Here is a 15,608-nt window from a genome sequence, read left to right on the forward strand (position 1 = left end):
GTAAACAAATAGTGATAGAAATTGAGATAGATATTCTACCAACGTGAATGGGGGCTCAGTACTTCTCTGTTTAAGCTGTCGACTAGAAGAATAAGGAATAAGGACCTTTTTTAAAGCAAACTGAACTATACTAAATTGTATTGAATCCTCTGAGAGCCAAAGATAGCTGGGTAAGTGTCTTGTCCTTCTCATACTAATGAAGGGAACATTCCCTACAGAGTGCACTGTCAAAAGCAGTGCACTATATAGTAAATACGGTGCCAATTGGAACATAACCATATTGACCTAGAGAGTAGGGAGCAGCATTAGCGTACCTCTCGTATCTTCTCGATGGCGGAGGTGAATATGTAGAGGATGACCACCCACTCTTGAGGAGACGGAAACTCGGGCATCCGGACCAGAACCACAAACGAGTACAGCATCAGAAATCCCAGGTACGCCAGCTAGCCAGGAGACAACACTTACCTTTACATAGGCTATTATACAGGCCCACGATACACAGCTTTACATACCTAACACAGGCTATTATACAGACCCACGACACACAGCTTTACATACCTAACACAGGCTATTATACAGACCCACGACACACAGCTTTACATACCTAACACAGGCTATTATACAGACCCACACCTTTACATACCTAACACAGGCTATTATACAGACCCACACCTTTACATACCTAACACAGGCTATTATACAGACCCACGACACACAGCTTTACATACCTAACACAGGCTATTATACAGACCCACGACACACAGCTTTACATACCTAACACAGGCTATTTTACAGACCCACGACACACAGCTTTACATACCTAACACAGGCTATTATACAGACCCACACCTTTACATACCTAACACAGGCTATTATACAGACCCACAATACACAGCTTTACATACCTAACACAGGTTATTATACAGATCCACAATACACAGCTTTACATACCTAACACAGGTTATTATACAGATCCACAAATGTACGCCAGCTAGCCAGAAGACACACAACACACATACACCTTAATTAGTGTTATCACGATACCAGTACTGTGAAACCAGTAAGTAAGGAAGGAAAGGAAACAGGCTGACTTCATCTCTTGAGGAAAACCGTCCTAATGTTGGAAAAAAACTGCCTTATGTTGTCACTGAGTCACATTTGTTTATTTTGCAAGCTATAGCACACTGTTTTACAACAGCGCCACAGAAGTCTGCTTTGTGTTTTGTTTTTTTGTCAATGAAAATCTGGTATTGTAGTATTGTGATACTGGTATCGTGACAACACTCACCTTAACACACACACCCCTGTACACCAAGGCTCTAATACAGAATGAACCACGTAGAGTAAAGCTGCTATGTGGTTACTAAACCTGTCCAAGACAACGCCCAGGGCCCATATTAACATTAAAAGTGCTGATCTAGGATCAGGTCCCCCCCTGTCCATATATTCTTATTTAATTCATAATCTATATTAGCCCTTTTCAAACCTTTCCCCAGATATTCCAGAATTAGCACACCTGAATCAACTTGTCAACTAATCATCAAGCCCTCGACGAGGTAAAACAGGTGTGCTAGTTTAGGGCTACCAGAGGAGGGGTTTAAAAAGGCTGATCTGTATGAGTCATTATATCAGCAGTCCTACTTTGTTCCTGGTTTGTGACATACCCCCAGGTATTTTCAGAGGTGAACACTGTGAGCCTGACTAGTGAAGCTTGAAGTGAAGGAAACTACAGCATTCAACAACACCTCTCAGCCATTATACAGAACCCCCCCACCCCCCTAGACATCAGTCATTCTAACTATGGCCCCGGGGGTTAGGTAGGGTGTGTGTGGCAGTTGGCGGGCCATGACTAAACTGAGACTGATCAGTGTTGGGATCAGTGCTGACTGAGGCAGGCAGGGGTGATTATGTGGAAGCAGAAATCATGATGTGACAGATATGCAGTCAGAGCAGGATCATTGTGTGGCAGGCAGCATCATTATGTTGATGTTGATTGTGGGGTAGATAAGCGCATTGATCTGGGTACAGCAGCAATAGTTATGTTAAGGACTGTTCTACTGATGCTATCAGGACATGTAAATGAGGCCAGGGCATCTGGAAAACCACCTGAGGGTACGTGTGTGTGTGTGTGTGTGTGTGAGAAGTATGCAGGGGGTGGGAGGTAGAGCTCTGGAAAAGTACACACACGCCCCAGCCTCCCTCTGTCCTCTCAACACGAACACGTTTCATGTCAGCCCTCTCTGGTCTCAGAGTACACACACTGGACGAGTTTAGCTTATTTTCAGACCATTACATTACATTGGTTCTAAAGGGAAATCTCCACCCACCCGGGACACCGAGCGATGCAAAACGAACTCATCCACACACACACACACACACACTGGGCAGGATACAGGAAATATCCCTTCCATTCAAGCTGTTTAGCGGCTCCACAGGGAGAACCATGATGGTCAGAACTCTGCTGTACCATTAAACATAGTAGGGCCCAGAGTTTCTGCTGGTCAGTTCACATGGAGGGGGTAGAAGTAGGGTCTAGCGCAGGGTTCTTCAATTCCGGTCCTGGAGGGCCGAAACACCTCTGTTTTTCATCCTCTCCTTCTAATCAGGGGCTAATTCAGACCTGGGACACCAGGTGAGTGCAATTAACTACCAGGTAGAAATGAAAAACAGAAGTGTTTCGGCCCTCCAGGACCAGAATTGAAGAACCCTGGTCTAGCGGCTAGGGTTTCATACCGTGTTGAACCAGAACTTGACGATGGGGGCGTGGTAGAAGGCGTAGAACTTCCTGGTTAGAGGAAGTCTTCGGGAGCGGACCTGTGTCTCCGCCTCATCCTTCACCTCCACGTTGTCATCCGCCTTCGCCTCCTTGAACACGTCCTGGAGAAGAATCATGTTTAATAACGCATGTTTAATAGACTGTATAGACATGTACGCATATGTATATGTATGTGTATATGTCCATGTATATACATGTAGACTGAAAAGACTACAGCACCAGAAATTAAGAAACCATCAATTAAGAGAGAACTGCAGTCCAACCCTCTCTCTCATATAACTACCCCTCATAGCTAAATCACAGGACCATCATAGCTACCCCTCACAGCTAAATCCCCAGGACCATCATAGCTACCCCTCACAGCTAAATCCCCAGGACCATCATAGCTACCCCTCACAGCTAAATCCCCAGGACCATCATAGCTACCCCTCAGAGCTAAATCCCAGGACCATCATAGCTACCCCTCACAGCTAAATCCCCAGGACCATCATAGCTACCCCTCACAGCTAAATCCCCAGGACCATCATAGCTACCCCTCATAGCTAAATCCCAGGACCATCATAGCTACCCCTCACAGCTAAATCCCCAGGACCATCATAGCTACCCCTCAGAGCTAAATCCCCAGGACCATCATAGCTACCCCTCAGAGCTAAATCCCCAGGACCATCATAGCTACCCCTCAGAGCTAAATCCCAGGACCATCATAGCTACCCCTCACAGCTAAATCCCCAGGACCATCATAGCTACCCCTCATAGCTAAGCCCCAGGACCATCATAGCTACCCCTCATAGTTAAATACCAGGACCATCAGAATACCAGTAGCACCAGTGTACATGCCAGAACAGACACAGTAAGATAAGAAAATACAACATAAACTAAGATAACAGATGAGATGAACTCTGTCATGTTGATTCTGACCATCTGTATGTTGTCGGTGGTGTTATGGAAGTTGTGTTCGCTATCCTCCATGGTCATTTGATGGGCGTCCTGACTCTGAGGGATGTGGGACATCTCTGCCTTTGTCTTGAACTCCAACAGGAGGATGGCAGGAGGCACCAGGATACTGAGGATCACCTAGAAATATATAGATTATTATATTCAGATTATATTTCGTTTTTATATGTATTTATTATATATTTTTTATTTATGTTTACTCAGGAGGGACCAGGAAAATGAGAATGAGAAAAAAACATAATACATCTATAATAACCGTCTAAGCACAGAGCCCTGTAGAACACCATTATGTTGTGTGTGTGTGTGTATACACTGCATTGCTGGGCAGTGTCACCTTGTACCAGGAGTTCTTCCTCATGTTGAGTTGTCCCATCCACATGTCTGACAGCAGCAGCTGGGTACAGGTGTGAGCCACGAAGGGTCGTAACCGTGACGACACTGCCAGCTTCAGACAGGTGCTGTTACTCCAGTTCTTCAGTTCGTAGGTCAGAAGCTTCATCGCCATGGTTTCATCCTGTCTGAACGACTGTTCCAGGAGGTCCACTGCTAGGGTGCCAAATTCACTATAAAATAATAATATCTACATTACTCCAGACATCATCATCATCATCATCATCACTGCAAACATGACACGCATAACAGGGTATCAAACTCATTAAAAACACCATCATAAACATCATCATCAGTCACTGCAACACAGCACCTCATTGTCAGCACCTCACTCACAATAATAGTCTGACACATTACATACTAATACTCAGTAATACTCATACTTCAAGTAGCCTTGAGTATTAGTGACTACGTTTTAGTGACTACTAGTAGTAATGCATCATACTTGGAGTACTCAAAGTATTAGTATGTCATCTGTCACATATTATACTCTGAGTATTAGTGAGGATTGAAGTGTCATAGTTATTTGGTGTGTAATGTGTCATACATACTTTGAGTAGTCCTTGAGTTCCTCAGAGGTGTCGTCGACCACGTCACTCTTCTTGGCCTCATAGCCCATGGAGCGACAGAGTTTACAGGCCACCAGGGCCTTGGCCATGCTTTCCTCCCCATGCTTCCAGAAGAACAGAGACATCTTCTGCCTATTCATCAGGACGGCCCACATCAGCAGTTCGTTGAACGGGTACGGGAACCTGCGCGTCTCCGGGTCGTCGATGTCAACTATCTCCTCCTTGGCTTTTTTCTTGGACTGGTCTGTCGCCGACTCCAACTAAGAGGGAGAGGGGTGGGTGTCGAGAGGGGGAGTTTAATGTAATCTGATGGCTCAGTTCTGTGGCGTGGGTTTGTATGACTGATCGTGTGTATGTGTGTACCTTGGATTTGTATTGATTTGATTGATTGATTTAATTAATGCTCGCAGTCAACAAGAGTAATGCAGAATGCACAGTTACATTTAGACAATACTTCAAAAACACAAAATACTACATTAAATTAAAAAGGTCCTATCTTACAAGAAATTACAGTTTAAAAAGTCAAATTTTGTTATTAAAAAGTCTGATTAGAAATGTTCAGCCTATTTGTCCTTGCGTTGATGCTGGACAGTTGGTTCTGGTTGCGGAGTACTCTGCCAGTAATCTCCCATTCTCTGTGGTAGGAGATCCTGTAGACGGTGGTCAGGTTGGTGCATGTCAACGACCAATCTTACTGCTGCTTGCTCTCTCCATGACTGTAGTGGTGGAAGGGTCAGTGGGATGTCTCGGTTTTTTGTTATTATCTTGCTTGCCCTTTTCTGTAACCTGTCCAGTGCATCTTGCTGCTTCTTTGTGCAGCCCACCAGCAACACACTGGCATACTCCAGGCATGGTCGGATTACAGTGGTGTAGATCTCCACAAGGTCATCAGTGGACAGGCCGTTCCTTGCCATCACACAAGTCACAGTCATGAAATAGAGACGCTTTGAAGCGTTTTTCATCTGGTCAATGTGTTGGTCCCTACTCCCCACTGAGTTAGTTGTCCAAGTGGAAGCCATGGTATTTTGTGCTTGTTACAACTGGAACAGCCTGTCAACCCAGGATTAGTGGAGCTGGTTGGGGAGGATTTTTGGAATAGCAAATTCTTAGTTAAAAATACTATTTTTTTTACAATAAGAAGCATGTTGGTACCTGCCACCCATTCCTTCAGTTACTTCACCTTCTCTTCCATTGAGGTGTAATTTTTAATGCTTGCTAGCCTTATAGCACGGTACAGCTCAAAGTCATCGGCGTAGCCAGTGTGTTCTCAAACGACTCTCTGTGTTGTGTGTGTGTGTGTACCTTGGGTTTGTATGGCTGTGCAGTCTTGATGAAGTGGTTGTGCCTGGTCTTTTCCTTCTTGTCGGCCTGGATACTGAACGACTCTGTGCTCTTCCTCAGGTGGGACCCAGGCCCCGCAGAGTGGCGACCTGACCTCTGGAGAGAGAGGAGGGAGTGAGGGAGGGAGCGAGACCGAGAGAAAGAGAGAGAAAAGTTTACCTTCACCATTACTCTAAGTGAATCAATCAGTGAAACCGGAAGATCAAAATAACCTGTGTGAAAAATTAGTTTATCCCTTGACCCTGAAGCGACCTTACCTTTTAACCTGTAATCTTCAACCCTTAACACTAACCGTTAACCCTTACCCTGCTGTTGCCGTGGAGATTGTTGTAGATGATCCTGAAGCGTTTCCTGGTGTAGTTGCACCTGTAAGTCCCGCCCATCAGGAACTCTATCACCAGGCCAATGTCAATTAACGTCATCTTGTAGTTAGGGGGGAGATTACCCTGGAAAGAATCATAATAAGAGTCATAGTGAGCCATACTAATCTAATCAACAACACCATCATCATCAATTACTATTGTTCAATTTAATAAAAACTTTATTGACAATCAATGGTTGACAGGAAGTCAAAGGTGTACCTGTTTGACATCCCTTACAAGGTTGAAGAGCGTTGGATTGGTAGGGGACTGTTTCTGGAACAGAAAAGACACAGATAAAAACACGATGCCCAGCAGGACCATGGACAAACAGACCATTTAGAAATGATTTTGACAGAATACAAATCAAACGTTAGATTCGAGAGGTTGCACGTGTGATGAGAACAGTAATGGTACCAGCATAGAGCCCTGTGGAGCATCATTATGTGTATGTGTGTGAAATTGGTGAGCTGTGTGTGTGTGTGTGTATGTGTGTTACCGTGTTGTATAGCTCCTCCAGTCGTGTGATGGTAAGGAACCTGTGCATGCTGACTCCATTCTCAATCAGGAGCTTTACAAACTCCACACGGTCCATCACTAAGGCATCCAGCATGGCCTGCTCCAACGAACCCACCTGCGCCCGCACACACACACACACACACACACACACACACACCTCAACAAGGATCCAACATTGACTGCACTAACAAGTGACTGGACGTTTGTATATCCTGAATAAATATACCAGACCAGTTCAGATGAGTCCAAATAAACAGTCTACTTGCAGCCTTCCTGTAGCCTGTCCCTTGGGTCATATAGGACCACTGAGTCTGGAGTGGCTAGCTTAGGAGATATTTGGGGTTTAAATTAAAGGTTTTCATTTAGGCTGATACTGGTGAACAGCACATTCATAATAGATGCAGTCTTGACAGACAGACAACTAGCCAGCCAGCCAGCCAGAGACAGAGACACGAGAGAGACAGCCAGCCAGCCAGCCAGCCAGCCAGCCACACAGACAGAGAGAGCCAGCCAGCCAGCCACACAGACAGACGTACCAGTAGCTGTTGTCCATAGACGAACACATGGTTCTTGGCGATGTCCACCCGGTCCCAGGCCAGAGTCAGAACCAGCTGGTCAAACGCAGACTCATTGGTGCCTGGAGGAGTAGAACACGAATCAAATGTTATTGGTCACAACAATGCAAAGTTAAAAAGTAAGACAAATATTTGCTAAATAAAAAAGGAAATAGTAACACAATAAAAACAATAATGAGGCTATATAGAAGGAGTACCAGTACCGAGTCAATGTGCCGGGTACGAGGTAGTTGAGGTAATTGATGTAATACAGTATGTACATGTGGGTAAGGGTAAAAGTGACTAGGCAATCAGGATATATAATAAACAGAGTAGCAGCAGCGTAAGCACACACACATGCACAGCATACAAACAACACACACGCAAAACACAAACATTACCATTAATGCAGTGTTTCCTGTTGACTTAGCAGCAGGATTAAGATAACAGGGCTAGGGGGAGGACGGACTACAGAAACAACCATACAGAATAATACAGATTCAATACCATACTAACCACTACGGTTTACACAGGACCATATCCTAACATCCAACACTAATCGGCCATATAAATCCATGCATGAAGTCAGAGGTACACACCAATTTGAAGTTAGGATTCTACTGCATGAAAGCTAGACAATCCCCAAGTTGCTCTCTGTGCCCTCAGTGGGCTCCTGATACATTCTTTCATATGATTTGGGAGTGCCCAGGCGCTTTACATTTCTCAAGTTGTGTTTCATCCTGTCTTTCTGACATAATGGGTAGAAATGTACCATGTTCCCCATCTATTTTATTGTTAAATGAAGACACTACTTTAGACCTATTTGGCTGGCTTGACAGCAGACCAAAGAATGATAGTATCACGTTGGCAGGCTCCTCATTCTTTAAGCAGACAGCAGTGGCTGCTATCATTCATGGACATTAAAAACATGGAAATATATGTAGGACTCATGCATGGGGCGAGAAAAATAAACATATTTGCTCTTTCATCAAATGTATGACTCTGTAAAAAGACTGCTATTGTGAACCACTAATCTAACTTTGGGTTGGGGAAGTCCTGTGGATGGGAAGGGAACTTGTTTGGTCTTGTCACTTGATTCTCTGTCTATGTGTACCTGTTTAGTGTACCTTATTAAAAAAAAAATTATAGTGCATACTAATACACAGTCAAATACAACTACCATGGAGAGAGAATTTCCTACAGGATTTAAAGTTCAAGTTGTATTTTCAGGATGTAAGTCCTGATGTGGGAGGAGGTACATTTCCATATTTACAAACATGTCTCTGTAACCTTACGGTTCATCTGATATGTTTATGGAGGAAATCTTAAAGTAACTGTCCAGTGAAAATCTCACTTTTAATAGCTCATAATCTGTTAACTCAAACCCAAATAATGTTGTTGACTTGTCCTATACTCATATTTGTGGCCAAAGCATAAATTACAGAAAAAAAAACACTTCAAAAACCCCACCTCAAAGTTGTATCTCAAACAGACCGTTTCAAAAATGCTTGCCATTTCCTCAGAGGAGACGTCTCATATTTCCTCATAGAGGAGACTTCTCATTATCACGAGGTGGCTGATTGGCTGATCAGCCATTTACACCCACACCATTCTGTTGTTGCAGTAAGCCCACACCATTCTGTTGTTGCAGTAAGCCCACACCATTCTGTTGTTGCAGTAAGCCCACACCATTCTGTTGTTGCAGTAAGCCCACACCATTCTGTTGTTGCAGTAAGCCCACACCATTCTGTTGTTGCAGTAAGCCCACACCATTCTGTTGTTGCAGTAAGCCCACACCATTCTGTTGTTGCAGTAAGCCCACACCATTCAAACACAGATAAGCTGCTTTTTAACATACATACTTAATTACCATTTTTGGATGTAAAACCATTTCACTCATGTTGTAATTCATTATAGGTCATATTTCATAGAAATCTGGAAACACTGGACAGCTATTTTAAAGGTATTTCTATATGCTTGTGTATGTATCATTTAGGGTCTAATGAGCTATTGGAGGCCTCCTATTGAGGATGTGTTACTGGTTGACCAGGACTAATACTGGTTTGACAGGCTTGTATTTTCCTGCTGGCTAGGGATCTATTATGTTCAGTCAGAATGTCCTGAACTCTAGACTGACTGGACTGGTTCCTCTACATTTTACATTTACATTTTAGTCATTTAGCAGATGCTCTTATCCAGAGTGACTTACAGTTAGTGAGTGCATACATTTTCATACTGGCCCCACGTGGGAAACGAACCCACAACCCTGGCGTTGCAAGCGCCATGCTCTACCAACTGAGCTACAGGGGACCTATACTACGGGATCAAAGACGATCTACATAGCTGGTAGAAACGCTGGGCAGGGCGGACCAGGAACACATTCCTACCTTTGTCTGATCTACTTATTTCATTTTTTATTTATTTATTTCACCTTTATTTAACCAGGTAAGCCAGTTGAGAACAAGTTCTCATTTACAACTGCGACCTGTCCAAGATAAAGCAAAGCAGTGCGATAAAAACAACACCACAGAGTTACATATGGGGTAAACACAACGTACAGTCAATAACACAATAGAAAGTCTATATACAGTGTGTGCAAATGTAGCAAGTTATGGAGGTAAGGCAATAAATAGGCTATAGTGCAAAATAATTACAATTTAGTATTAACACTGGAATGATAGATGTGCAGAAGATGGTGTGCAAATAGAGATACTGGGGTCCAAATGAGCAAAATAAATAACAATATGGGGATGAGGTGGTTGGGTGGGCTAATTACAGATGGGCTGTGAACAGGTGCAGTGATCGGTAAGCTGCTCTGACAACTGATGCTTAAAGTTAGTGAGGGAGATAAGAGTCTCCAGCTTCAGAGATTTTTGCAGTTCCAGTCATTGGCAGCAGAGAACTGGAAGGAATGGCGGCCAAAGGAGGTGTTGGCTTTTGGGGATGACCAGTGAGATATACCTGCTGGTGCGCAGACTACGGGTGGGTGTTGCTATGGTGACCAATGAGCTAAGATAAGGCGGGGATTTGCCTAGCAGTGATTTATAGATGACCTGGAGCCAGTGGGTTTGGCGACGAATATGTAGTGAGGGCCAGCCAACGAGAGCGTACAGGTCACAATGGTGGGTAGTATATGGGGCTTTGGTGACAAAGCGGATGGCACTGTGATAGACTACATCCAATTTGCTGAGTAGAGTGTTGGAGGCTATTTTTTAAATGACATCGCCGAAGTCAAGGATCGGTAGGATAATCAGGGCATGTTTGGCAGCATTAGTGAAGGAGGCTTTGTTGCGAAATAGGATGCCGATTCTAGATTTAACTTTGGATTGGAGATGCTCAATGTGAGTCTGGAAGGAGAGTTTACGGTCTAACCAGACACCAAGGTATTTGTAGTTGTCCACATATTCTAAGTCAGACCCGCCGAGAGTAGTGATTCTAGTCGGGCGGGCGGGTGCAAGCAGCGTTCGATTGAAGAGCATGCATTTAGTTTTACTAGCATTTAAGAGAAGTTGGAGGCTACAGAAGGAGTGCTGTATGGCATTGAAGCTCGTTTGGAGGTTTGTTAACACAGTGTCCAATGAAGGGCCAGATGTATACAAAATGGTGTCGTGTGCGTAGAGGTGGATCTGAGAGTCACCAGCAGCAAGAGCGACATCATTGATATACAAAGAGAATAGAGTCGGCCCGAGAATTGAACCCTGTGGCACCCCCATAGAGACTGCCAGAGGTCCAGACAACAGGCACTCCGATTTGACACATTGAACTCTATCTGAGAAGTAGTTGGTGAACCAGGTGAGGCAGTCATTTGAGAAACCAAGGCTATTTAGTCTACCAATAAGAATGCGGTGATTGACGGAGTCGAAAGCCTTGGCAAGGTCAATGAAGAGGGCTGCACAGTACTGTCTTTTATCGATCGCGGTTATAATATCGTTTAGGACCTTGAGCGTGGTTGAGGTGCACCCAAGACCAGCTCAGAAACCAGATTGCATGGCGGAGAAGGTACGGTGGGATTCGAAATGGTCGGTGATCTGTTTGTTAACTTGGGTGAAGGAGAAGCAGGGGGGGCATGGGCAAGTTGCAGTGGAGGGTGCAGAGCTGGTGATCGGGGTAGGAGTAGCCAGGTGGAAAGCAGCCAGCCGTAGCAAAATGCTTGTTGAAATTTTCGATTATCGTATATTTATTGGTAGTATAATATAATATGCTATTTAGCAGACGCTTTTATCCAAAGCGACTTACAGTCATGTGTGCATACATTTTTACGTATGGGTGGTCCCGGGGATCGAACCCACTACCCTGGCATTACAAGCGCCATGCTCTACCAATTGAGCTACAGAGGACAGTGTTTCCTAGCCTCAGTGCAGTGGGCAGCTGGGAGGAGGTGCTCTTATTCTCCATGGACTTTACAGTGTCCCAAAACATTTTGGAGTTAGTGCTACAGGATGCAAATTTCTGTTTGAAAAAGCTAGCCTTTGCTTTCCTAACTGATTGTGTATATTGGTTCCTGACTTCCCTGAAAAGTTGCATATCGCGGGGGCTGTTCAATGCTAATGCAGTACACCACAGGATGTTTTTGTGCTGGTCAAGGGCAGTCAAGTCTGGGGTGAACCAGGGGCTATATCTGTTCTTAGTTCTGAATTTTTTGAATGGGGCATGCTTATTTAAGATGGAGAGGAAAGCACTTTTAAAGAACAACCAGGCATCCTCTACTGACGGAATGAGGTCAATATCCATCCAGGATACCCGGGCCAGGTCAATTAGAAAGGCCTGCTCGTTTAAGTGTTTTAGGGAGCGTTTGACAGTGATGAGGGGTGGTCGTTTGACCGCGGACCCGTTACGGACGCAGGCAATAAGGCAGTGATCGCTGAGATCCTGGTTTTAGAGGGTAAATTAGTCAGGATGATATCTATGAGGGTGCCCATGTTAACGGATTTAGGATTGTACCTGGTAGGTTCCTTGATCATTTGTATGAGATTGAGGGCATCTAGTTTAGTTTGTAGGACGGCCGGGGTGTTAAGCATATCCCAGTTTAGGTCACCAAGCAATACGAACTCTGAGGATAGATGGGGGGCAATCAATTCACATATGGTGTCCAGGGCACAGCTGGGGGCTGAGGGGGGTCTGTAGCAAGCGGCAACAGTGAGAGACTTATTTCTGGAAAGGTGGATTTTTAGAAGTAGAAGCTCAAACTGTTTGGACACAGACCTGGATAGTATGATAGAGCTGTGCAGGCTATCTCTACAGTAGATCTCCACCCCCTTTGGCAGTTCTATCTAGATGGAAGACCACTAACAGATAGGCAAACATGCTGACTACACCAGGACAGACTCATTCATGTTTTAGCAAAACAGGTGAGTACCTATCCTTTCAGAGCTCTCTCTTGCCCTCTGTCTTAGAGCCAGAATGGATAGAATAGAACGGAGAAAAGTGAGAAGAGGACAGCTTTATGTGTTGTGAGAATGGGGCCTCAGAGTACCTAGCAATAAGCCCCTCTGAGACCCACAGGGAAACCCCAAAAGAGATCAAGAGAGAGAGCGAGAGAGAGCGCAGGACCAGAGAGAGAGAGAGACGGACGAGAAAGAGGACGAGAGAGAGAGAGAGCATGACGAGAGAGAGATTTAGACAGGGAGGGAAGAGAGTGATGACTTCTCAAAACATCTCTATAGTATCAGTTTCAAAATGAAAACATACAAATGAAAACTTTTGCTACACAACCCACTGTCTCGCCCTTCTCTTTGTGTTATTATTATGGTATTTTCATTTGCCTTCTCCCTTTCTCTAGGAGGTCAGAGGTCAGAGAGGAGTCATGGGCACAGATCTTCTGTCAGTCAAACAGCAGGACACTGCGATGGAGTTACCCATCACACACACGCTTCAAACACACACACGCTTCGCACACACACCTTTCAGTAATGCCCTCAGTATGGCCACATCGATATCCTGGTGGTCCTCAGAGCCAATTTGAAACACAGTGATCTGTCATTCAGAGGGAAGACAGAAAGAGAGAGAAAACAGGCAGTCATTCATCGTAAGTAATGCATTACATTCTGGTATTTAGGAAAAATGATAAGCGTTATTCTTATAATCCGTATCTTTATATTGATCATGATCAGACTATGAATAGAGGACACAGTATGCATTGTAGGATTCAGCATTCTCTTCAAATTAATTAAGTATTTGTATTTATTAAGGATCCCCATTAGCCGTTGCCATGGCAGCAGCTACTCTTCCTGGGGTCCAGCAACATTAAGACAGTTATATGCCATTTGAAATATTACATTACATTTCATAACACTTCACCCAATACATTTAGTGTGCTCCCTCAGGCCACTACTCCACTATCACATATTTACAATACAACATCCATGTGTACGTGTGTGTAGAGTGGGTCTTATCATGTGTCTGTGCGTGTGTCTCTTCACAGTCCCCGCTGTTTCATAAGGTGTATTTTTATTAGTTTTTTAAATCTGATTCTACTGCTTGCATCAGTTACCTGATGTGGAATAGAGTTCCATGTATTAACTGTGAGTTAACTGTGTGTTTACCAGTTCTTTGCTCTTCATACATTCCATAAGGGTCTGGAAGAGGTGGATCGCATCGCTGTGGCTGAAGTTGAACGTCTTTTTGATCGTAGCGATGATTTCCGTATCCACACCATCAGGTAGACCCCTGAAGGGTTAAAGGAAGTTATGTTACCATCCATCCTCTAAGTAACGGTCCTAGCACAGAACCTTGTGGAAGCCCATTATATGTGGGTCAATGGGTTGGAGGAATGTGTGTGTCTCACCCCCCTTCCTCAGTCTGTTTGTGGACGTAGGCCAGTATGTCAGCAGCGCGGCCAGTCCCCTCACAGACCACCACAGGGACAGGGGGAGTCTCCTGAAGGTACTCCAACACCGTCAGAATTACGTTGGGACCCCCTTCAAATATCAACGCTACCACAGGAACACCCTGACCAATTCCTGGGAGGGAGGGAGGGAGGGACGGAGAGAGACAGAGAGAGAGAGACAGAGAGATAGAGACAGAGACAGAGACAGAGAGAGAGAGTCAGAAGATCACTAAATATGCTGTAGAAGAACATTGGAAACGTCTCAAATATCAACATTGTATGTTCATCTACTGTAGATCCTGTATTCTATCGGTCTCTGTTTGTGATGACAACAGGAAAGCAGTAAAGGGTTAATTGAGAGAGACATGTCACAGGTCTTAAACCAGCATTATAAGAGGGTGTTTCAGCAGGTCATCGGACTGCCACACCATAATAACAGAGGCTTTCTACACTGGGTGTACATACTGTATGGGTGTCTGCCTAGGATATTATAATAATAGGGTATCTAGGGTTACTGTGATAATAGCCGGTCTCCGGTAAACTACTTCTGTCACACACTGGCACTTAGAACCACCACACAGAGACAGAACAGGCCAGGGGAGATACAGCAACTACGGTAGGAGACACTTACTGATATACATTTTTTGCTCATCTTTATCAAGGGTGCCAATCATTTTGGACCGGATCGTAATTCTTAGACATTGCCTTCAGGTGTCAAAGTACTCTCAACACACAGCCACAGAAGATGCCTGTGGCGAAAATAATAATAATAAAACGTTACGTTTAGATCCTGGATGCTAATTGGTTGATAGTCGTTAGTTATTTACAATAATCCACGGGTAATGCCTGTTAACAGTGCTATTTGAATTATCACCGTGCATTCACTGTCCCACAGCCCAGCCAGGCAATTCCAAAACGTTATCTCTACTGGACAAAGCATCTAGACATTATTTCCCCCATGTTTCTAGCCTAGCATTTGGTTTGTAACAGTGGGGGTTTGTCTAAACCTTGCAGTCTGCCTCTCCGATCTCTGCAACAATGTTGGAATGCAACCTTCAGCGTGCAAAATGAGAATGAACGTGTTCGGACGAGACAGACAGCTTCTCTGAGCCAGGCGAATTCATGCAGGCCTAGTCCTGGCCGTTCTTCCACCCTAGGCGAGAAAAACTAGAATAGTGTAGCCTACAGTGACGGGCCGCAATGCAATTTTATGACTGCCCATCCGTGTCCTACCGTTTGCATTGGCTTTATTAGCCTAGACCTGATTCCCGACCAAGGCTTAAGACTCATCATGTCGTCTATTTAAGATCTGCATGAGAG

General features: G+C 44.4%; 1 protein-coding gene across 1 annotated transcript in view; it reads right to left on the reverse strand.

The window, feature by feature from the left end:
• trpm7 (transient receptor potential cation channel, subfamily M, member 7) overlaps positions 1–15,608 on the reverse strand; it is a 68,101-nt gene that overhangs the window by 27,262 nt on the left and 25,231 nt on the right. Inside the window, 13 exon segments of the mRNA XM_041894892.2 lie at positions 315–443; positions 2,734–2,877; positions 3,695–3,850; positions 4,065–4,293; positions 4,672–4,949; positions 5,992–6,126; positions 6,336–6,476; positions 6,612–6,665; positions 6,889–7,023; positions 7,445–7,545; positions 13,363–13,435; positions 14,005–14,128; positions 14,247–14,421. Of these exon segments, the coding sequence (XP_041750826.2) occupies positions 315–443; positions 2,734–2,877; positions 3,695–3,850; positions 4,065–4,293; positions 4,672–4,949; positions 5,992–6,126; positions 6,336–6,476; positions 6,612–6,665; positions 6,889–7,023; positions 7,445–7,545; positions 13,363–13,435; positions 14,005–14,128; positions 14,247–14,421 (1,874 nt within the window).

This window comes from Coregonus clupeaformis, chromosome 1, assembly GCF_020615455.1.
Source record: "Coregonus clupeaformis isolate EN_2021a chromosome 1, ASM2061545v1, whole genome shotgun sequence".
NCBI classification, from domain to species: Eukaryota; Metazoa; Chordata; class Actinopteri; order Salmoniformes; family Salmonidae; genus Coregonus; species Coregonus clupeaformis.